Genomic DNA, 24,675 nt, shown 5'->3' with positions numbered 1-24,675 from the left:
GCCAGACATATTTTTTGAGGACTTGGTTTCGTTTGGACGATAAGTTTTGTCTTTTTGTTCAATAATGTTCTAAATAGTTTTTGCCTTATTTGTGGAGTGTTTTAATTTTTTAGTGTTGTACATGAGTTTCACATTTATGATGACACACTGAAGGATCTTACCATACAGGTGGACATATAGTTTCAAATCTCAATTACAACTTGTCTTATGAATTAGATATAGTTTTCTCATCCACCTTAATTCCAGTAGTTATCCACTCCATATCCTTACTCCTGTGTTCAATTTTTCCCCAATTTGTTTTAGGGAAAACAAGACTCAAATTAACTTTGGAATATATTTAAGAAAAAGTTAATTATTTTTATCAACACTGTCTGCTTTATAAATTTCTCCCCAAGAATCTTCTCATAATTTCAGTCTAAACCCAGTGATTGAGTTATTATTTATGATTCTGTGATACAGTACATTTCTTCTATGACTGGTACCTAACTGACCAGTATACTTTCTTTTAAACATTTGTACATCATGGTCACCCTATCAGTTTTATAGCTAATTCACTGCAGGTTGTTGGATCTCTGTTGCACTATGTTCTTCTGCCCATTAGGGAATTGTAGTGAGAGAAATAACCCAGAGGTGTGCATCAACAACAGTGAACATTAGGTTTTACCAAGTTTTTGTTGTAACTTCAAGTTGAACAAATATATTTCAAGAAAGACACAATACATGAAAGTCACAGATCAAGTAAACAGAGTAAGACGTGTGTACACTTTAACTGTCAAATCATAACTGAGTCTGAGTCTAGTGGCCACTGTATGGCTGGCCACTTAGGTGGCACTGCTGCTGCATGGCTGGCAGACAGTGCTGCATGTAGAAGACATGCGTAATGGGGCAGCGGCACTTTGAAAGATCGGCGAGTCACAACAGTTTTCAATATACTAGTCAAGATTTTTCAGGATTCTGGTTACACTGTCTTGAGGTAAATTAGCATGTGATAATTCTCAGTATTAGTTTATGTATTTGCTTGATGTCCTGCATTAGTCTTGACCTTCAATCAGATGTGGACCATATATCGTTGAGCAGTATTCTGCTATCATTCTGTGAGTGTTTTACAAGTGCTCTCCATGATAGGCTAGTGTAGTTCCGTAGTAACATTCGTATAGAGGCAACACTTCCATTAGTTTTATTTGCAACTTCATATCTCCATATACAGTATAACCCCACTTTTACGTTCTCAGAAATAATGGTTTCCCACTGTTTACAAATTTTTTATTGCACCTGTCAAATTTCCTATGTCTACAATATTAATTTGCATCCAATTTTGTGTTAACAACATCATAATTTTCCCACAATTTATGCCTTATGAAATAACGTTCATGGAGAAAAAGCTGATGTAATTGATGTAAAATAATGCTGGTATGGTGTTGACCATCAAGTAGTGTTTACAAACACATGATTAAATTTCTTGATACCATGGTGCTCTACTCAGTAGATCTGAACCGTTATGATCAATCACAACCATTTCCAAACTGTCTCTATTGCGCATGTGTAGGTTCCTGATTGCTGTGACTGTCATGGCACCTTTGTCAAACTTGTTTAGTGTGTTCTGTTATTTGGCCACTTATTGCTTTAATTGACACCTTTTCTGACTGCATTACTCAGACAGACGTTTTTGCTTTAACCACAGCAACAACTACGCAAGCTTAACAAGACGTGTTTTGAGAATTTATTCTGATTGCCATGTGCAATATTTATGAATGTATTTTTTGTAATGTTTCACAAACAAACAATATGAGTGATATCAGAATGATAATTTCACTCTCGAATGGAGTGTGATATGAAACTTCCTGCTAGACGAAGACGTGAACTCAAGAGTCCTGAGTCCAAATCTCAGTCTGACACACGTTTTAATCTGTGTGCTAGACTAAGACTTAGTGTGTCACATAGTTTTAATCTGCCAGTTAGTTTAATATGAGTGATACTTTGCGTATGTGTGTTTTTCCACATAACTGAGGAGTCACAGTACCTCAAAACCTCAAAAAGGCAACTACACTGCAACATATGCAGAATAACGCATATGCAAACACCACATAAAATACTTATGTAAACCTTTTGGTCTTGACAATGAGAGCCCCCAGGGGCTCAGCATTCACTTGCTGAGTACGGGCTTGGCGACCCCGGGGTCCTGAGCTGGGGACTGGTCTGCGCCGCCAGTGTCCTGTCACCGTAACCCCCGGACATGCTTCAGCGACCACCGTACGGCGCGGCGGTGAAATGTTGTGTGCTGCGGGGAATGGTAATCTTGGCTTGACCGCCTGGATTGCGAGGAAGGCCAACCTCTATAAAAACCCCTCAATCTTTCGGTGTGCTCCGCGCCTAGAAGATGCATGGCTGTTGGGGTGGAACAGTCGCAAGCGGGCAACCTCTGGGGCACCTGCCGCACCCCAGTTGTATAAGGCTTACTCAGGCACGCGGGGCTCTGTCTGAGCGGACTTTTAGTTCCCTAGCTGTTCGTGGGACCACAATGGACCCTTCGACCTCTACATTTCCCCCTACCAGTGGCTTGGGTGGGCCGCTGGTAGGAAAACACACCCAGTCGAAAAAGCGGCTACGCGCTGCGAGTCCTCCAGCGCCTGGTGTTGCTAGAGGTTTAACAGAATGTAGTAACGGAGCACATGCTGATAATCAGAATGTGTTTTTGATTATTAAAAGGAAGGAGGGTAGCTTTGAGAGGGTTTCTCCCTTTTACATCCACAAGGGTCTTAAGGGAATTGCAGGAACACTGAAATCTGTAAAGCGACTGCGCAATGGGACTCTGTTAGTTGAAACTTCTAGTTCCCGTCAAGTCGCTGCCCTTCGGAAAGCAAATTGTCTAGGAGAGTACGCTGTCGAGACCGAGCTCCACTCCACTTTGAACTATAGTAAGGGTGTTGTGACGTGTAGGGACTTGGTGGATATCCCCATAGACGTGCTAAAATCTGAGTGGGCTGACGAAGGAATTGTTGACGTGCAGCACATTATGAAACGAGTCAATGGGGACCTCGTCAAATCTGACTCGTTTATTCTCACATTCAGTTGCCCGAGACTCCCGGAGCATGTTCAAGCGGGGTTCTTACGTTTGTCCGTACGGCCATATTTCCCCAACCCAATGCGCTGTTTTAAATGTCAGCGCTTTGGGCATACTACGTTGGGGTGCAATGGAATAGCCACGTGTGGTAAATGTGGTCAGCCTGCCCATGACGGAGCCGATTGTTCCTCGCCTGTGAAGTGCGTGAATTGCTCTGGGAGTCACCCTGTCTGGAGCCGGATCTGCCCCATCTATCTCGAAGAGCGGAAGGTACAGGAGATTAAAACCTCTAAGCGCATCCCCTATGGTGAGGCCAAGAAGATCTTTAAGGCCATGCAACCTCCTGTGTTTTCCACATCTTTCGCTTCCGCTCTCAAAAAACCGGTACAACTGGCCACTGTTGCTACACAAACGGAGGTTGCTAGTGTTAGCACTAAAACCTGCGCTTGCCAGTGCACTTGTGCTGCTGCGGTTGTTTTGCAATCTGCGGCTCTCCCCGCTACATCGGACAAGGCCGTGGTTGCTGACATTGAGGTACTTCTAGCCTCCCCCCATATGGCGCCTTCTGCCCAGGAGAGTCAACCTCCAACTGTTGACAAGGCTCTGCATTCCAAGCCCCCCAAGACAAAGCCTCAGAAGATGAAAGTTCTGCCACCTGAGGAGACTAGTCAGCGTCGGTCCGATGATGATGCCATCGTACTGTCTGACATCTCCCGTGGGTCGTCATCGGATCTTATGGACATTGATGTCGACCGGGGGCGATCTTCTTGCCCCAGGAATAAATCTCCGGCCAGTACGGTCTCTCCTCCAAAGCACAGAGGCAGGATGAAAGTTCAGCCACCCTGATCACTGGCTCTCGTATTACAGTGGAACCTGAATAGTTTCAGGACGCATGTGGCCGAATTACAACTCCTCATACGAGAGTGCCCCTTGTGCTTATGTCTCCAAGAGACACATTTTCGGGCCACTGATTCTCCTTCTTTATGCGGCTATACCGCATATCGAAAAGATGATCTGACGGGGCAAAGGGCAAAGGGTGGTGTTGCAGTTTTTGTCCGTGATGTGCACCCCTCATCTGAGCTCCCTCTCGTCACCGACTTGCAAGCAGTTGCAGTTGACATTCTTGTGGGTCGGAGGCTCACAGTCTGTTCTGTTTATTTACCACCTCTGGATGCGATAGACACTGAGGCTCTCACGGACCTTATTAGCCAACTCCCTCGCCCATTTCTTCTTCTGGGGGACTTCAACGCTCATAATGTCTTATGGGGCTCTCCGACTACTTGCCCCAGGGGTCGCATTCTGGAAAGCGTCATGATGTCTGAAGAACTGTGCCTCCTCAACTCTGGTGCTCCCACTCATTTCTGTACTGCTTCCGGATCGTCATCGGCTATTGACCTTTCCTTTTGCTCTCCAGCACTCGCGGATTCTGCTCTGTGGGAGGCTGCAGCTGACCTCCATTCTAGTGACCACTTCCCCCTCTGGATTCGCCTCCTGGATGAGGCTGTGGCATTACCAGTGCCGCCCCGGTGGCACCTTTGCAGAGCTGACTGGACACTTTTCAGCCAACTGGCTGTTTTGGAACACCGTGCCAGCGTCCACGAATGGGTAGACCATGTTGCAGCCGTGATCTCTCATGCTGCTGAATTGTCCATCCCACGGTCATCCGGTCATCCCAAGAGGCGTCCTGTCCCTTGGTGGACCACTGAGTGCCACTCAGCCATCCGCGCCCGCCGTGCAGCACTGCGCCGCTTCAAGTGCCGTCCCTCAGCTGACAATCTTGCGGCCTTTCGAGTGGCAAGGGCCAGAGCGTGGCGGGTGATTAAAGAGAGCAAACGACGGTCATGGCAATCGTTCTTGAATTCCATCTCTCGCTCCACTAGTTCTACGAAAGTATGGGAAGCCATCAGGAGGATTTCCGGGAAACTCAGCCAGCTACCTGTCACGGCATTGCTGCATCAGGGATGTCTCCTCACAGCGCCGAGAGACATTGCCCAGACACTGGCCATGCATTTTGCGGAATCTACCGCCACTATTAACTGTGATCCAGATTTCTGCCGCTACCGCACTGCCGTGGAAAGGGGTCACTTGGACTTCCTGTCTCTAAATTCTGAACCCTATAACTGCCCCTTCACAATGTGGGAACTGGATTCTGCGCTGTCTGTGGCTCATGATACTGCGCCTGGTCATGATCAAATCCGGTACAGCATGCTGCGGCACCTGTCGCTGACATCCAAGGAAGTTCTCCTGAACTGTTTCAATATGATATGGTTATCTGGCACGTACCCTGACTCGTGGAGGGAGGCAATTTTGATTCCCCTCCTCAAACCAGGGAAGGACCGAACGCATCCCAGTAGTTATCGGAGTATTGCCTTGACGAGCTGTGTTGGGAAGACATTGGAACGCATGGTCAACCGCCGCCTGGTTTGGCTGCTCGAGACCACGCAGCTCCTTAGCCCCTCTCAGTGTGGCTTTCGGAGATGTCGTTCCACTATAGACAACTTGACCCTGCTTGAGGCCGCCATCCAGCAGGCCTTTTTACGTAACCAGCATTGTCTAGGGGTCTTCTTTGACATTAATAAGGCGTATGACACTACTTGGCGCCGCCTTATCCTCAATCAACTCCATGAGTGGGGCTTTCGTGGCCGTCTCCCCATCTTCATTCGGTCCTTTCTTTCTCACCGCCTCTTTCGGTATCAGGTTGGTAATGTGCTATTGGATTTGTACATGCAGGAGAATGGTGTTCCTCAGGGCAGCGTTTTAAGTGTCACCCTCTTTGCCGTTGCTATTAACAGTATCAATTCCACTATCCGGAGTCCTGCCCAATGCTCCTTGTTTGTGGACGATTTTGCTGTTTTCTGTTCTTCCTCCAGTCTTGTCAGTGCTAGTCGGCAGTTACAGCTTACGATAAAGCGCTTAGAGGCATGGACTGCAAAGACGGGTTTTACCTTTTCTGCAGACAAATCTGTGTGTTTTCATTTTAATCGTTCTCGGCGTCTTTTTACCTCCCCTGAATTGCGTCTGAGGGACACCGTTCTTCCTTTTAGAGACACTGTGAGGTTCCTGGGCCTCACTTTTGATTCCAAGTTGTCGTGGTTGCCTCACCTTAAAGACCTCAAGGTGCGGGCCCTGAAGGCACTGAATATTTTGACGTGTCTGAGCCATCGGTCCTGGGGAGCAGATCGGGCGCGTCTGCTGCAGTTTTATAGGGCTTTCGTCCGATCGCGTCTTGACTATGCTTGCACCGTGTATGGGTCAGCAAGGCCTTCGTATCTGAAGATCCTTGACGCAGTACACCATGAGAGTATCAGGCTGGCCACTGGTGCCTTCCGTACCAGTCCCATCCCCAGCCTGTGTGCTGAGGCAGGGGAACCGCCGCTCGCCATCCGGCGGAAACTCCTCATGGTGCGACGGGTGTGTCATTTCCTTGCCTGTCCTACCTCCCCTGCGTACCCTACCGTTGCCCGACCGCCTATGGAACGTCTCTTTTCCAGTCGTCCCAGGGCAACAAAACCATTTGGGATTCGTGCCAAGCATTTGCTTGAGTCCCTTGGTGTGGAGCGTGTGGCCCCCCAACGACAAGGTTTTACTCGCCTGCCTCCCTGGTTGCTCCAGAGGCCCAGCATCCTTTTAGACTTGTCGGAGAACCGGAGGAACTGCACTCCGGCGTTTGTTTTTACCTCCTTATTTTACGATATTTTAAACCAGCATCCGGACCATGTACCTGTATTCACAGATGGCTCTAAACAGGGGGACACTGTTGGTTGTGCTGTTGTTTTCCCTGATCGAGTCGTCAAGTTACGGCTTCCTGCGGTGTTTACCATCCTCGATGCCGAATTATTTGCAATACTGCGGGCATTGGAGCAGATGAGATGTGTTCCCAGTATTAAGTTCCTCATCTGTTCTGACTCCCTGAGTGCCCTTCAGACCATTCAACACTTGTACCCAGCGGATACGGTCGTCCAGAACATCCATGATGCCCTACTCCACCTGCAACGGCAGGGGAAGGAGGTTTCTTTCTGCTGGGTGCCGGGGCACGTGGGTATTAGGGGCAACGAACTGGCGGATGTGGCTGCGAACGATGCATGTTCCCTCCCTCACGTTGTTGAATGTGCCGTCCCCCTCCATGCTGTAACCTCCCTTTTGCGTTTTCGTGTTATGCATCAATGGGAAGAGGAGTGGTTGGCAGTTTCTGACAATAAGCTGCGTCTGGTAAAGGCCACTACGCGACCATGGCGTACGTCCTACCAGTCATACAGGCGGGATGAGGTTCTCCTCACTCGCCTCCGCATTGGACACAGTCCCTTAACGCATGGTTTTTTACTCCGGCGGGAGGACCCCCCAATCTGCAGTGCTTGTGGCGTCCAGATTACTGTCCGCCACATTTTACTTGACTGTCTTTTATTCTCTGACCAGAGGGCGGTGGTTTCCTTGCCACCGGATTTGCCCTCTATTTTGCAAGACGACGCAGCGACTGTGGTTAAGGTTTTACGGTTTTGTGTCCTGTCCAATCTGTTGCCTCGGATTTTAGGGAGAAGGTTTTAATGTGCTGCTGGGTGACTGGCTCACCCAGTTTTTAGGTAAGAGGTCCGCCAGTCACGATTACCTCCTTGTTTCACTTCGGTATCTGTTCTCTTTTCCTTGTGTTTCCTTTCCTTTTTTAGTGTGTTTCTTCTCCTCTTGTTTTGCCTCTGTATGTGCGCATTTGGAACTGCGTCAGGCCTGTGTCTTTTAGCCGTTCTCCTTGTTCGGCGTCCGTCTTCGTCCCTTCACCGCCTGTGTTCCTGTTTCTATGCGCTTGGGCGCTGATGACCACGCTGTTTAGCGCCCGTAAACCTCAAACACACACACACACACACCTTGACAATGAGAAACATGTTGTGCTAAGCATGAAAAAATATGTAATGATTACAGTGTTTCATTGTGTAAATAATGAATAACAGCTGCAGGATTTCCAAAAACATCAATTATTATGGGTGAAATTCAGTCAGATGTTTCTACTTCTCAGACAGATACCAGTTCCAGTTACACCAGCGGTTTTTGTCAGATAATAAATCTTTGTTAAATAATAAATAAGTCCCTGACAAGTACTTTGGCACATATTATGTACATTTATCATACATAATGTGCGAAAATGCAAAGGGGGATCATGTATGTAACTTCTACTGCTTAAAATGTTATTTCCCAACTCTGACATTTTACAAAATTTTTCTTAAAGTCCCTTGAAAAGTGTAAAAGTGGGGTTTCACTGTATTTTACTCCCTGGTTTTTGTAGCCTATTAGTGCTAGGCTTTACTTTATTACTTGTTTGTACTTAGTCAAAGGTGATTATACTTTCACCTTTTGTGAAGTGGACAACATTTTAGTTTCCTACAGTTAAGGGTAAATATGATCTTAGAAGCTACTTTTAATGCTTCTTGTTAATATGAATGTAATGTAACTGAAGTGACATGAGGGGTTGTGTTGGTGTTGGATTAAATAAGGTACTGTAAAGGGGGGGGAGGGGGGGTGACTTTGAACAGCTAGGTGACTTTGAACAGCAATTTAGCATCTTTTTAAAAGATGCACTCTGGTGTGTAAATATGGAACTAATGTCAGAGTTGCTAAATATCTCCAGTAATTGATACTTTCAGATTGATATGACAGTCGATATGAAATAACGTTGTATACCAGTGCCAGAAAATAAAATAATTTTCTGGAATGTAAGTTCCTTCACTAAACATTTGTCTATTTTAGAAGAATTTTTGAGTTTCGAATTTGAAATGAATTTTTATGGGCAAGGTTAACACTTGAATAAACATTTACAGAAAACATGTTATATTTATTCTTTGCTGATGTAAAAAAATAAATGTGAAGGCTTGTCTTTCAAGGGGTGACTTTGAACAGAGCCTTCCCTGTTCTTTGACACATCAGCTCCATGGAAAATATGTTTTAGTGAAGTTTCCTTCAAATAAAAGTGTAAAATACTGTGTTGCACGTGTTATCCTGATGATGAAATTACTTTTCTGAAGAAATGGCATTCCAAGGTGGAATCAGATGAAGTTTTTTGTGTGGCCTAATGTTCCCAGTGTGTCAGGTTTTGAGAAAGATGACATTTGTAGGATTCTACCTGATTCTAAGGTAGATGAAGGGTAAGGCTTCATTTTGAGTTTAAATTTGATGTCTATGACATCTGATAGAGTGGAAACTCTTCCCTGGCAGCTTCCTTTCCTGTACAGTGTTTACACATATATTTCTTTAAAATGTGATAACTTTTTTTTTCATTAATTTTATTAAAGCCATATTGACTGTTTTGAAAAGCTCTGATTTTAAATAACATTCTTATTTCATAACTAGCTCGCCACTCATTTCGATTATTAGGAAAATTAAACTGTAATCACACAAACTCATAAAAAATACTCAAATTTTTCTAAATACACTCCTGAAAATTGAGATAAGAACACCATGAATTCATTGTCCCAGGAAGGGGAAACTTTATTGACACATTCCTGGGGTCAGATACATCACATGATCACACTGACAGAACCACAGGCACATAGACACAGGCAACAGAGCATGCACAATGTCGGCACTAGTACAGTGTATATCCACCTTTCGCAGCAATGCAGGCTGCTATTTTCCCATGCAGACAATCATAGAGATGCTGGATGTAGTCCTGTGGAACGGCTTGTCATGCCATTTCCACCTGGCGCCTCAGTTGGACCAGCGTTCGTGCTGGACGTGCAGACCGCGTGAGACGACGCTTCATCCAGTCCCAAACATGCTCAATGGGGGACAGATCTGGAGATTTGCTGGCCAGTGTAGTTGACTTACACCTTCTAGAGCACGTTGGGTGGCACGGGATACATGCGGACGTGCATTGTCCTGTTGGAACAGCAAGTTCCCTTGCCGGTCTAGGAATGGTAGAACGATGGGTTCGATGACGGTTTGGATGTACCGTGCACTATTCAGTGTCCCCTCGACGATCACCAGAGGTGTACGGCCAGTGTAGGAGATCGCTCCCCGCACCATGATGCTGGGTGTTGGTCCTGTGTGCCTCGGTCGTATGCATTCCTGATTGTGGCGCTCACCTGCACGGCGCCAAACACGCATACGACCATCATTGGCACCAAGGCAGAAGCAACTCTCATCGCTGTAGACGACACGTCTCCATTCGTCCCTCCATTCACGCATGTCGCGACACCACTGGAGGCGGGCTGCACGATGTTGGGGCGTGAGCGGAAGACGGCCTAAAGGTGTGCGGGACCCTAACCCAGCTTCATGGAGACGGTTGCGAATGGTCCTTGCCGATACCCCAGGAGCAACAGTGTCCTTAATTTGCTGGGAAGTGGCGGTGCGGTCCCCTACGGCACTGCGTAGGATCCTACAGTCTTGGCGTGCATCCGTGCGTCGCTGCGGTCCGGTCCCAGATCGACGGGCACGTGCACCTTCCGCCGACCACTGGCAACAACATCGATGTACTGTGGAGACCTCACGCCTCATTTGTTGAGCAATTTGGCGGTACGTCCACCCGGCCTCCCGCATGCCCACTATACGTCCTCACCCAAAGTCCGTCAACTGCACATACGGTTCACGTCCACGCTGTCGCGGCATGCTACCAGTGTTAAAAGACTGCGATGGAGCTCCGTATGCCACGGCAAACTGGCTGACACTGACGGCAGTGGTGCACAAATGCTGCGCAGCTAGCGCCATTCGACAGCCAACACCGCGGTTCCTGGTGTGTCCGCTGTGCTGTGCGTGTGATCCTTGCTTGTACAGCCCTCTCGCAGTGTCCGGAGCAAGTATGGTGGGTCTGACACACCAGTGTCAATGTGATCTGGTGATCGTCGAGGGGACGCTGAATAGTGCACGGTACATCCAAACCGTCATCGAACCCATCGTTCTACCATTCCCAGACCGGCAAGGGAACTTGCTGTTCCAACAGGACAATGCACGTCCGCATGTATCCCGTGCCACCCAACGTGCTCTAGAAGGTGTAAGTCAACTACCCTGGCCAGCAAGATCTCCGGATCTGTCCCCCATTGAGCATGTTTGGGACTGGATGAAGCGTCGTCTCACGCGGTCTGCACGTCCAGCATGAACGCTGGTCCAACTGAGGCGCCAGGTGGAAATGGCATGGCAAGCCGTTCCACAGGACTACATCCAGCATCTCTACAATCGTCTCCATGGGAGAATAGCAGCCTGCATTGCTGCAAAAGGTGGATATACACTGTACTAGTGACGACATTGTGCATTCTCTGTTGCTTGTGTCTATGTGCCTGTGGTTCTGTCAGTGTGATCATGTGATGTATCTGACCCCAGGAATGTGTCAATAACGTTTCCCCTTCCTGGGACAATGAATTCACGGTGTTCTTATTTCAATTTCCAGGAGTGTATTATTTGATAGCCTATATTTGTATGGATAAAAATTACTCAGAAAAATTCCCCAACATTCTCTATTTAATAGCTCTCTCCAGCAACCCCATGGATTTAGTCATATTCCCAACATGTTCAGAGCCATTAGATTTGTTCGTCTACATTCAGAATTGTTTTGAAATTCAAAATTGTCCATCATATGATAAATTATTTTCAATTTCATCTGGAATATTTAGGTACTAAATAAAAGTGACTGTATTTAACTTTTACAGTGATTAATTGTTACAGGTAGAGGTGGTTACCTAAATGGGAATCTTCCACCTGGAGTGTATTCTACATTTCCAGGAACTGAACAACAAATGATTACAGACAGCAAAGTTGTTGACATGTTGGACATTCCTGGTAAAGGTCGCTGTTATGTATACATTGCAAGGTACAGTGAAAATGTAGCTTCCTAAGTTACATTTTTTATTAACTTGAAAAGAACAGTCAGACATTATTACTTTAAAAAACAGCTGCCTGTAGAGTCATTGTAGCTTTCCTTTGTGATAATTGTGTCTGTATAGTATGCCTCTATGTGTTTTGTGACAAGTCTAGTTAAGTGAAAATATGATTCAGAATTTTTTTTTCTTATTCCACCTCCATGAGGACCATTTAACTTAGGATATGTGGAGGAAATATTATTATATCTCTTTTCTTGGAAGTATGTGTTATGGTGTTGTGTGTTATTGTTTACGACAATTTCTACATCTTTATGGCTCTCCTCAGAATGCTTTCTGGGAGTCACATTTTTTTCTGATCCATAGTTTGCTGTGACTTTTTGCAGTTTTCAGTCCCTTGGCAGTGTAAGAAGTTAGAGCTTCTAAGTCAATGCAATCAAAAGAAATGGCCATATATGTCATATTGTGCTGCTTACAAACTCACTCATCAAAACTTATAGAACATAGACGAACTGTTTATAGACTAAATTAAGTTTGTACATAACCCTCAAAATACTAAACCTGTTTGCAGTTGTTCAGTTATTTTAAAAGCAGCAGTTGATTTTTTACCACCTCCAGCAGTGTTAAAAGTGGGCAGACAGTGAAATTGCAGTGCCAGTAAAATGCTGCTGTCTGTTTGTTCACAGGAAATTCATTGAGACAGTTCACATATGATTTGTGCCAAGGTGTAACAATTTTTGTGGAAGACATGTCATGGATACTGAAGTTCAGGTGCCAAACTTGATTTGTCTGATTGGGTATGTGCCCTGTGGATCAAGGTCTTTAGCTCCACTCCTTTTCGGAGGATAGTGGCAGATATAGCCTGACCAGTACCTCCAAGTCGATACCTGCCACAATTCTGCTCAGAAGAGTGGTGTTTTAAAGACCTTGAGGTACAGGGTATACATCCTATCAGACAAAGAGAGCTTGGCCTCTGAACTTCAGCATTTTCTGGGCGTCTTCCACAAAAACAGCTACCCCACAGCCCAAATCTAATATGCACTTCCAAGCAAAAAGAAGAAATAGAAGAGGACAAACCAAAGGCTTTAGCATGTGTACTCTATCCAGGGACCACCTCTGTGAATATCAGCAGAATTCTAAAGAAACTTGGTGATGAATGTGTAGCATGCGCAGTTACTCCCAGACAAGTAGCCACTACCCAGTGTGTAGTATTTTTACAACTTAGGCTTATAAAAGGCAGGCATCTATCTACAACATCCACTGTGAGTGTGGTATGCATTACACTGGTCAAACTATTTGAATGCTGGAAGTTCAATGTGTGGAACAACAATATTACACTAGGCTCTGACGACTTGGTAAATCTGCAGTGCCTGAACACTGTGTGAAATATAAGCACGCCTTGAAGTATTGTGAGATGAAAATACTTGTGCAGACTCCCAGGTTTTGGGACAGCATCATCCAGGAGCCAATTGAATTCAAGGTGGGGACAAACCTGAACAGTAGGGATGCTGGCTACAAACTGAGCAAGCCATGGGACTTCATGTTCAAATTATTGAAAGAGCCATGGCATCTGCATTTTGTGAACAGAGTATGCAACCAGAAAAATGAAGGTAGCATATCTTCTGTCCATGCTCCATTGGCAGAGGAGACATCAGACACTCTTAAACTATTTGTGAATGATTGGGGTTGTGGAATTTGGTATGGATAGCATGACAGAACCAATTGCCTGTCGACGGGGAGTAAGTCATTGGGGCAGGGGGCAGATATAAATGAAGGAGAAGCTCTCACTATAGCTCAGTATGTCAAAACACCTGATGACTTTGGTGAGGTATATTGATGAAATATTGTGCTAATCAGATACGATCATCCTGCTGAAAAATGGAAGCGTTAAATGTGCAAACACCTTCATCTCTGCGTAACTACTGCAGCCTACATCCATTTTCAGCTGCTTTATGATACTGAAGCTTTGATCTCTCTCTACAACTTTTACCCCAAGACTGCTTTCATTACCAAATTGACAGTTACGTGATGCTTCACCAAGTGATCTGTCATTCGATCCCTTCTTTTTGTCAAGTTGTACCACAGTTTATTTTCCTCAGTATGTCTTCATTACTTATTCGATCTGATTTTCAGCATTCTTGTGGAGCATCATCACATTCTGAAAGCTTCTACTCTCTTCTTGTCTGAACTGGACATGTTATATGGCAAAAATAATCATTAGTAGAGAATACAGTATGTATTTCTCCTTGAATTTTTGTGTAAGCAGTATCTTCTGGATATGGAGAGCCATTATTTAATAATCTTGCCCCATTGATGCCGTCATGAAGGGGAGCATTCAGGTACTTAGAGATTTGTAACAACTCAGTGTATGGGAAATTTAAAATTTTCCCAGTGAATTAAATATTCGAAGAGATTTCAGGAGTGCAGCCAGTTTTCATAAACTTCATTCCATGATATTTCAACTGCACACGTGCTAGTCATCTTCAGGTGAGCTGTCAAAGACTGATGAAGACATTCTCTGCTCCGCAGTGTCTAGTGTGCTGATAATATTGCCACTTGTGTCAGAGTTACGGTGACAGAAGGACCACAGAACCAGTTGGCAGTACCCTCACTAGTGGAACTGCAAGGATCAGCTGTCTATGGTGTTGCCACTTGCTGCGGTTATTAGAGTATTGTGACATTTTCATATGTAGCAAATCTTGGAGATGATGGGATTCCACGTATTATCCAGCTGTTAGCTGCCTTCAATGGATTCTTTTATAATGGAGTCCCAAAAAGGTGTTGATATGTGCAAAATTTATGTTTTGTCATACTCCATTGAATGTCTGTTGGAGATTCAATGTTCTGCAAGTGCGGAGTTGCTCGGTTTCAGAAGGTGAGTACAAAGTTTATGTTCTGTATAATGTTCCTCACTGTGCTTGTCATTTGTCCTATATAGGCCATACCACACTGGCAAGATATTTAGTAAATTCTCTCCTTCTGCAATAACAAATTATCTTTCACTGATCCCAGCAAGTCTAAAATCTTAGATGATGGGTGAAAAATCATTTTCCCCTGAAAATTATGAAGAATTCTTACTAATTTGCAGGAAATATTTCCAATGAAGGGAAGAAAAGCTAGGGACTTTGCTGGCATGTTCTCTCTTATCCACTTCCTGGTTCTTAGTTTTAGCTGGGAATGCCCTGTTAATTTGCTGGGTCGTATATCCATTGTCTCTGAACAAATGTGCAAGCTCTTTAGGCAAACCAACTGCATCCTACACTGTATGGGCTCTGTTTGCAAGGGTTTTAAGAACACTCTTGGTTTGGAATGGGTGATGGCAACTCGAGGAGTGCAAGTACACTTCAGTGTGAGTGGGGTTTTGGTAAACATAATGTCCCACAAAGCCATCACTCTTCCATCTAACCAAAATGTCCTGGAATGGGAGACATCCATCTTTCTCTAATTCCATGGTAAACTGAATGTTCTCATGAATGGAGTTAAGATGATGTAAGAACTCCATTAACTTATCTTCTCCATGGGGCCCACTTCAAAAGTATCATCCACATATTTCCAAAAAACAGTTGGTTTAGAAACCACTGATTTGAGTGCTCTTTCCTCAAAATCCTCAATGAAAAAGTTAGACAATAGGAGAGACAATGGGCTGCCCATGGCGACACCGTCAGTCTATTCAAAATATTCTTTGGTAAACATAAAATAGGTTGAAACAAAGCAGTGATGTCTGAGTGACAATGTTTACCAATTAGCGAAAAGGACTCAACAAGAGGTACCTTTGTAAAAAGAGACACTACATCAAAACTTACTAGAAGATCCAAACTACTTAGGTGGAGAGCCCCCATTCTGTTGTTAAAATCGGCAGAGTTATGTACATGATGTGGAGATTTGCCAACCAATGGTCTCACCAAGAAAGCAAGTTATTTGGCTAAACCATATCTGGGGATTTCAATATTACTCACTATAGGCTGTAAAGAAAGACTTTCTTTGTGCACTTTAGGAAGACCATAAATCTGAGTGGTACTCTGCCATGTGGTCTTAACTGCTTGATGGTCTCTGGAGGTAATGAGGAAGAATTCAGGAGTGTACACATCTTCTGTTGCACAGGTGCTGTAGGCTTGTGATCAGTCTTGCTATATGTAGTATCACTAAGTAGACCATACATCTTCTCCAAATAGAAACCACGAGGTAACAGAACAGTTCAGTTACCTTTATCAGTCTTCAGCACTGGGCAGCGTGGTCCTTCTGTCACCATGACTCTGACGCATGTGCGGCAGTACTATCAGTGTGATTTATATGATGGAGGGGGGAATGTCTTCATCAGTCTTTGATGGCTCACCTGAAAATGACTGGTAGGTGTCCAGTTGGAATATGTAATGAAGTTAACGACTACCTGCTGCTATCCTGAAATCTCTTCGAACAAGTCAGTGTACATATTAAGAGAGTCCAGCAGCTGTCGGAAAATGCATTAACAATTAACTTCAATAATTATTGCAGTCTCTAACAGCTGTTTCACATTGTTTACCTGTACTGCAGCTTATACCACATTCTCGAAGTATACGAAGATCATACCTCACAATGATTTTCTCAGAGTCCAATTTATCTTCCGTGTCTTTGATATTCTTGAAATTCAAAATGTCATTTTTCCACATCCTATCTGTTTCTTTCAACTGATTTATGCCACTGTGGAACTAAGACCTGCATGGTAGGAGTCAGACACAGCACATAAAAGCCACTGTTTAGCAGCCTTCACAATAGAGTCATAACCTTCAAATCTAGTTGTATGAAGGGATTCCTTCAGTTTGCTGAAGAGGTGGTAATCATATGCTGCCAAACAAGGGATGTAGAGTGGGTACTTCACTGTTGTCCATCCAGGCTTTTTGAAGTTGGTATTTGTTTAATTAATTATGTGACCACATATTATCATGCAATAGCAAAACATTGTGTTTTTGCTGTTGATGTTGAGCATGACACATTCAAATATGATTTTTTTCAGAGTGTCACCTAAGCATCAGAACCATTAATGGTTCTGTGTGACATGATATCCTCAGGCAACAGTCCTTCTGAATCAAAAGCCATGGAAGCCATCACATTTCCTGCTGAAGACACAGTTGTGACTTTCTTCCTCTTTGACAAATTTGCATGATGCTCTTCCATTACCTGTCTTTCTTCTCCAGGTCAGAGTGGTGCAAACAGGTTTCATCTCCTGTGACAATTCTTGCAAAGAGGTCCTCTCCATAACTCATTATACTCTTCAAAAATTCCTTTTCATATTGTGTTTTTTTGTGATCATTTGTCACCATTTTTGGAAACTGCCTGGCACAAACCTCTTTCAACTTCAACTGTCTCCTTATTCTGCACACACTCACTTCTCCTGTTCCCACTCATATTGATAGTTCATTCATTGTTAAGTATTGTCAACGAAAATCAGATTGTGAATACGGTGCACATTGTCAGGAGTCTTTGCAGTGCTTGGCCTACCACTGTGCTGAGGGTACGAGGTATTGACATACCCACTTACACCAGATAATCTACCTGCCCAAAGACTAACTGCACTTTGACCAACAGCTTAATATCCTTACACCTTCTTCAATCTCTTGTAAATATTTGTGTTGTCTCATTCCCACAACACAGGAACTCTGTAACAGCACCTTGCTGTTGGAGTGCTGATGGATTGCTACAACAGTGCAATTTGCAGAAATTGGTTGAATTAAACTTGAACACAAACAAGACGAAAGCTTTTATCACCTCCATGAATAGAAAGACATAGAATGAAAGTTGGATTTTTGAAACAAAAATGTTGTGCATTTCTTTTCGAATGATCCTTGTGTATTCCAGAGAAGGTAACTAAGAAAGACAAGAGGTATCAGATACTAAAAATAATATTGAACTAATGAAAGTAGATATGTGTAGCTTTACCTAATCTATTTTATCATACTTGAGATACCAATATTATTGCAACATTCTACTGTGTTACACTATCTGCTATTTCATTCTCAATATGCATAAGTGAACCTGATTTTAGTGCTTAATTTTAAAAGCAGCCTAGGTGTTAATTCTCCCTATTTTCTGGTTTCAGGTACTCATATGATCCATTTCAACAATCTCCAAATGAAAATCCTGAAGCTGAGTTGCCAGTCAATGCAGGAGATTACTTGCTGGTTTGGGGTACTATGGATGAGGTACAAAGTTGTTAACATTATCTTTTTAAAAATCTACAAAATAGTGTCAAAATGTGAGAATATTTAGTTTTTTTGAAAAATATTCTCATCAGTCTGGAAGACAATATTTTATTAATGTATATGTTTATAATTTAATGCTTCTTTTCACATAATCCCTAATGGGCCTATAAATATGTTTTAATTTCACTGAGAATTTTATCTTTACGTATGTTTGAGACTAATTTATTGATGTTGCTGAGATTTAGTGGGACTGTGCTGCACAGTATTGCTAAAACTTTGCAGTATCTTGACAGTAATTTCATGATTTTGAGCAAATGAAGATGACATTCTGGTGATACATTGAAATATTATCAAATTTTACCAGCACAATTTGTTTAACTGTCTAAGAATCTCAGTAACTCCTCCCCCCCCCCTCCCTCCCTCTCCCTCTCTTGCATGCACACGCGCGCGCTCACACACACACACACACACACACACACACACACACACACACACACCACACACACACACATTTTAACATTTATGAATGCAGGACTCAGAGTTTCATCAGTAAAGGCATGAAAATCCATTGCTTGCCAGTGTGCTTGATTGACACTCCTATTGCGAATTTGCAGCAGTATCTGTGCATATTATGTTTAAATGTGTATACTTCTTTGTTAGCGTGGTCCTACCATTTCACCATTCTGGCCTGCTGGTGCCACTTTATTAAGACCTGTGTGGGTTAATCTGGTTTGAGTCATGCTTCCATCTAGCACAGAGCCATTTTATGGTTTTTAAAATGTTGAAAAAGGAAAGATAAACTGAAGGGGCCCCATGAAGGCAAAACATGATGTTAATAAAAGGATAAATTGCAGTCAAGACTGTTTTTAAATCAAATATGTGGAAGATATATTACAAAAAAATCAATGTATTTCAGTGTGTAGACTTTGAGGAATTCGGTTGCCATGAAATCAACCTCATGGGATAACATTATTTGCTTTATATTTCTAATAACATACTTAGTGCACACAGTAAACAAGGCAGAAGTATAAAATTTACGGTTGGATATGAAAACAAGGGTAGCTTCAACTTCCTAGATGTGACCATTGGTAAAGAAAACAAAACACACCTTCAAAGTCTTAAAAAAAACCAGCAACAACTGCATGAACAACAGACTCCTACCCAGCTCACCTTGCCAACTTCCAATGTACAGACATGCTGCATACTATAACGATATGTTTACGTAATGTGTATACATAAACATACAGTTATAAATGTCCCTGTTCGTAGTCGCTAATTATAACAGTATGTTTAATTTTGTGCTGTAACATATAGCTATAATCAGCGGTGGAAATATATTTGCGAACACTGACTGTGTGCTGCTGTTTCTTGTTGGATTGTCTGATCAGTCGGAAGTTGCATTGCAGAGGAGAGTAAATGCCTATTCAAAATATAATTATTTTTGGATATCTCAACATTAATTTCCTAAGGGACCATAGTTTATCATGCATTTACCAGTAGAATATGGTGCGGAGAAAATATTTCGCCGCATACAACTTCCGTCCGATTTCGACGAAAGAATTCGTGACTGTGAACTCTCTATTTGGCAGAAACATAAAGAAATTAAATAACTTCATGAAGGAGTGAGACATAGATTCTATATTAAATAAATAGTCCATACACCAATTCCATTTAAATCAGAATTTATGGAAATTAATAGATCAACTTACACTGCAATGAAAGATTTAACATGGATGCCGTTTAGACTGGCACTTCTCTTCTCATAATAAAAATAATTCCTTTGAAATTTTCACATACACATTGCACAATAAATCTACTGCTATGCAGTATTGCACTCTTAGTATTCCACTTTTACTTTACACTAAAATAATATTATTTTTAACGATAATAATACGGCGGCAAGACATGCGCGTCCGACACAAGTTACAAGAGACAAGAGAAGAATGAGTAACTGTTCATCGAGAATATCTCGTACATAAAATAAATGTGTAAAAGTGTTCTTCTTCTGTCCGTTTTTCGAGCCGCGGTTTTCAAAGTCAATAACTCACTGCATCTCTGACGGCACTTCGACAATAAACAAGTTACATCAGAGGTCACTCACCTTTTACATTCTCGCAACATTATTTGCTAACTGTACCTGTTGCCTAGCGATTACTTGATTAGTGAATGATTTAAAATGATAAGGCAATCACACAATGTTACAATACAGAGTACTCGTTAACAGGCAGTAATATATCTGGGTAGACATGTGAGGCCATTTTAATGAAAATGTTGGCACCAAGAAACAAGGTGACACAGTTGTGGGCAACTATGGGATTGATGACTGAAACATTAGAGATGAGAGATTAGTCCAGTTCACTGAGTACACCAATGTGTCCATCATAAATACATTTTTTAAAAAGCACCCTGACTGAAAATGGTCGTGGTAGAGCCCAAATGTCAGTGTCAAAAATGAGATAGACTTTATTCTGTCAAACATTCCACAGATTGTGAAAGACATATCTCTGCTAAATCAGTTCAACACTGGCAGTGAGAACAAGGGTTGACTCAATGTAAGAGATGAAAGGAATAAACTTACAAAAGGGAAGAGAAGTGTAATCAACCTCAAAAACCTGTAAGAACATTCTTTGAAATTCCAAGAAGTCCTCCAAACCAAGTTCCATGTAACTAAAGATGGAGATTTGGTGGAAATGATTGTTTCAAGTGCACGAGAAGTTGGTGGCCTATTGCCAAAAGAATAAACAACCGAAGAAATTCAGTGCCAAAACTGAAAACCTTTTACAACAGAGGAGAGAAATGAAAACCCAAACCAATCATGACATGGTAGCATGTTCTGAATTATGTAAGGCAGTGCAAAGAGAAATGAAAACTGACATACAGAAATTCAGTGAATACACCATACGAGCTTACCAACTTGAGATTTGCTGATGATATTGCCTTACTGGCCAATGACTTTGCAGAGCTCCAAAACTTAGTTACAGATCTTGCATCAGAATGTCATTTGGTTGGCTTGAACATGAACCTTTCCAAAACAAAAGTAATGTTCAAGCTATAGATGTGAAAGTCAAGAACAGTCCATTAGAAGAGGTCAGTGAATATATCTACCTTGGCCAGATTATAAAAATGAAGGGAGATGTAAGGCCAGAAATCTATCAGTGCATCAAGCTTGGCTGGCAAGCATTTGGGAGGAATTCAACAGTATTCAGATAAAAAATGCAAGTAAATCTGAATAAAACAGTATTTGATCAACGATTTCTTCCTGTGCTGATGTATAGTTGCAAGACATGGACATTGAACTCATTAGAAAAGGGAAACTTACGACAGCACAGAAAGCCATGGGAAGATCAATGGTGGGCTATACAAGAAAGGATAGGAAAAGGGCAGATGACATTTGGTCTGTAACGAAGGTAAAGGACATCTAAGAGAAAGTAGGCTCCTAGAAATGGCAGTGGACTGACCACATCACGAAAAGAAAAGACAGCAGATGGACGAAGCTAGTACTGGAGTGGAGTCCGAGAGAGCATTGGAGGTCTAGAGGAAGACCACCAGACAGATGGGACAAAGATAACCAGAAGATCACTGGTAGCACCTGGCAGAGAACCAAGACCATTTCACATGGAGAGAACAGCTGAAAGCCTACCTGAATCCATAACTCAAAGAGGACACATAATTTAATGATTGAATTGGCTGATGATGATGATGTCAGGCACAATGAACCCACAAGGAGAAGGCCCCAGACATGGCCAACTGATTCAACTTATATTTGGCAGATCACTTATGTACAACGTAAAATGAAAGACTCTTGTGATACTTTGGCTCAACATCCCTCTTGTTTTGAGGAAACTACTCCAAGGTTCATGATGCACAGTTGACTCAAAATTGACAGGTTAATACATAATTGAAAGTTGAGCATTTTTCATCACCATATATGTGGTCTGCAAATGCCTGTTTTCCTAGTAACTGAGGACAGAAACTGTTACAACTGTGGCTTATATAGCCATAAGGTAAATATTGTTCAATGGAAGTGAAAAGTGCCTGTGGTGTAGTGACCAAGGCACCTGGATTGCATGCAGAGAACCTGTTTTCAAATCTCAAACGCATACTGCTGTTTTGTTTCCACTTACATTTTTTCTTTATAGAAATTGGTAGGAATAATAAGCGTTAATCAGGAGAAATAATAACAAGGTAGGCCAATAAATTTCTCAAATGACTTTGAGTAGTAAAGAACTAAAATTTTACGCTTTGTTGTGTTAAAAAAATTCCAAATAACACTGCTGCTAATTTGTCATGATGGATCACAGCTAGCTGACCACACAATGCTTGTTTACTGTGAGGTGGTACAGAATTTTATGTAGAGGTTTAAAAAGTGCAATTTTCTTCTGGCATCTCAGGAGGAAGTACTCAACAGTGTTAATGCAACAACAATTCATGCATAATTCATATCAAGTTCCAGCACTGATTTTTCAGGTGATGCTATCAAATGCTTGATATGCATTAAAATTAATCCCCAAAAAAGAAATATGTTTAAATCCAAACCTGGTGTGTTACATGATAAATCTTTATAATGGACAATGTAGCTGGATGAAGAATGTGTTCATTAGATGTTACTGATGCCATGAGTATATTTACTTTGAATGTTTATATGGCAAGTACCATTCATGTGGCAAGAAATTGAAGACATGTAACATAGTGAGTGACAGAGCCAATGAAGCATAGCCGTATGTACTTGTGATAATATGCCTCTGGTTGCTGTGCATCTGTCAAATCTGGCTGAAAAGTGATTGTCTAAAGTAGGCTATTTTAAATGATGTGATCCACATCAAGTTTTCACTCCAAATACTTTAATTGTACTTTGCTGTTAAATAGCCTACAGTTTATGACCAGACCAATTCTCATTCACTATTAATTCCTGCGCAGGTAAACAACTAGCCACCTATTGCATTTGACTGATGTTCTTTATTGAGATTGTTAGAGTGCAGTAACCTGATAATGAAGTTTACATGTGGCAGACATATAATTAACACAGTCTTAAATCATTATTCTTGAAATATTACAATCAAACCAGACTGAAAACGATGTGCACAGTATGTATAATTTGGAAATAGCACACTTCACAGTGCAATCCCATTGTCACATTAAGCAGAAGGCATCTATAGAAGATTGACACATTTCAGGAAGTTAATTAGAAGTCTACAGTCAATCATAGGAAATAGACTCTTGGACACAGAATTTAGATGAACTTCGGGGCACTACACAAGTTGTAATTTGTGCACACCTGTCAGTGATACACTGTGTAATAATTTTGGGCACAGATCTTGCCCACATTACATACTTCACAGACTGACTGAAATGGTTCCTTTTATAATATCACAATAATTAGCAAAACATTCAGCTGTTGTTGTTTCTATCTTTTCACAAATTACAATTAAAGATTTACACTTGTGATTAACTGAACAGTGAAGAGAGATTCTTCTGAATGTGAACTTTTATGTACATCAATAATTGCTGCTAAATTGTGCTGGTTTGCCAAAATATAGCATTCTATTTCAGTAACATTGTTTTTGATTTGACAAAAATCAAACAATGGAAAATCCAGGATGTAATGTAAGAATATAATGAAAAGAAAAGTTGCTACTCACCATATAGCGAAGGTGCTGAGTCACAGATAGGCACAACAAAAAGATCGTCACAAATAATGCTATTGGCCAGTAAAGCCTTTGTCAAAAATAGATCACACACACACAAATGCAATTCACTTGCACATGACTGTAGTCTGAGGAAATCTGAGGCCACACTGCTAGCAGAAGCAGCAGTGGATGATGGGAGTGGTGACTGGTTGGGGGTAAGGAGGAGGCTGGGATGGGCAGGGGGGAGGGGGATAGTAGGGTAGGGATGGAGGACAGTGAAGTGCTATGGGTTAGGCAGACAACAAGCAAGAGGTGGGGAAGGTGAGTAGTGGAAAAGGAGAGACGTAAAAAGACTGGGTATGATGGTGCAATGTGGGTGGTCTGGTGCTGGTATGCGAACAGGGAAGGGGCTGGATGGGTGAGGATAATGAATAATAAAGGTATTATGTATTGCAGGAAAAGTTCTCACGTGCACAATTCAGAATAGCTGGTGTTGGTGAGAAGGATCCATAAGGCACAGGCTGTGAAGCAGTGACTGAAATGAAGTATGTCATGTTTGGCAGCATGTTCAGCAACAGGGTGGTCCACTTGTTTCTTGGCCACAGTTTGTCTGTGGCTGTTCATGTGGACAGAAAGCTTGTAGGTCACATAATTTGTTTCACAGGTAGCTCTGCCATTGATGGAATACGTGATGTATGTGACATGACTGGGGTAGTTGGTGGTGGGAAGATGCATGGGACAGGTCTTGTATCTAGGTATATTACAGGAGTATGAGCCATCATGTAAGGAGTTGGGAGATGAGTTTGTGTAGGGATGGATGAGTATATTGTGTAGGCTTGGTGGATGGCAGAATACCACTGTGTGAGAGGTGGGAAGGACAGTGGGCAGTACATTTCTCATTTCAGAGCGTGATGAGAGGTAGTTGAAGCCCTGGTAGAGAATGTAATTCAGTTGCTCCAGTCCTGGGTGGTACTGAGTTACAAGGGGAATGTTCCTCAGGGGCCGCATGGTGGGACGTT

At 42.5% G+C, this 24,675-nt stretch overlaps 1 protein-coding gene across 9 annotated transcripts in view; it reads left to right on the top strand.

Annotated features, from left to right (window-relative positions):
• The window catches only part of LOC126284265 (RIMS-binding protein 2-like), a 1,431,128-nt gene that overhangs the window by 572,923 nt on the left and 833,530 nt on the right, over positions 1 to 24,675 (top strand). For all 9 annotated transcript variants that reach the window (XM_049983077.1, XM_049983076.1, XM_049983073.1 and 6 more), the window contains exons 10-11: positions 11,702 to 11,846; positions 17,927 to 18,029. In XM_049983077.1, coding sequence (XP_049839034.1) covers positions 11,702 to 11,846; positions 17,927 to 18,029 — 248 coding nt within the window. The remainder of the gene's footprint in view (positions 1 to 11,701; positions 11,847 to 17,926; positions 18,030 to 24,675) is intronic.

Source organism: Schistocerca gregaria, chromosome 8 (assembly GCF_023897955.1).
Source record: "Schistocerca gregaria isolate iqSchGreg1 chromosome 8, iqSchGreg1.2, whole genome shotgun sequence".
Taxonomy (NCBI): domain Eukaryota; kingdom Metazoa; phylum Arthropoda; class Insecta; order Orthoptera; family Acrididae; genus Schistocerca; species Schistocerca gregaria.
The sequence above is the reverse complement of the archived record's forward strand: the minus strand, read 5'-3'. Positions and strand labels throughout refer to the sequence as shown.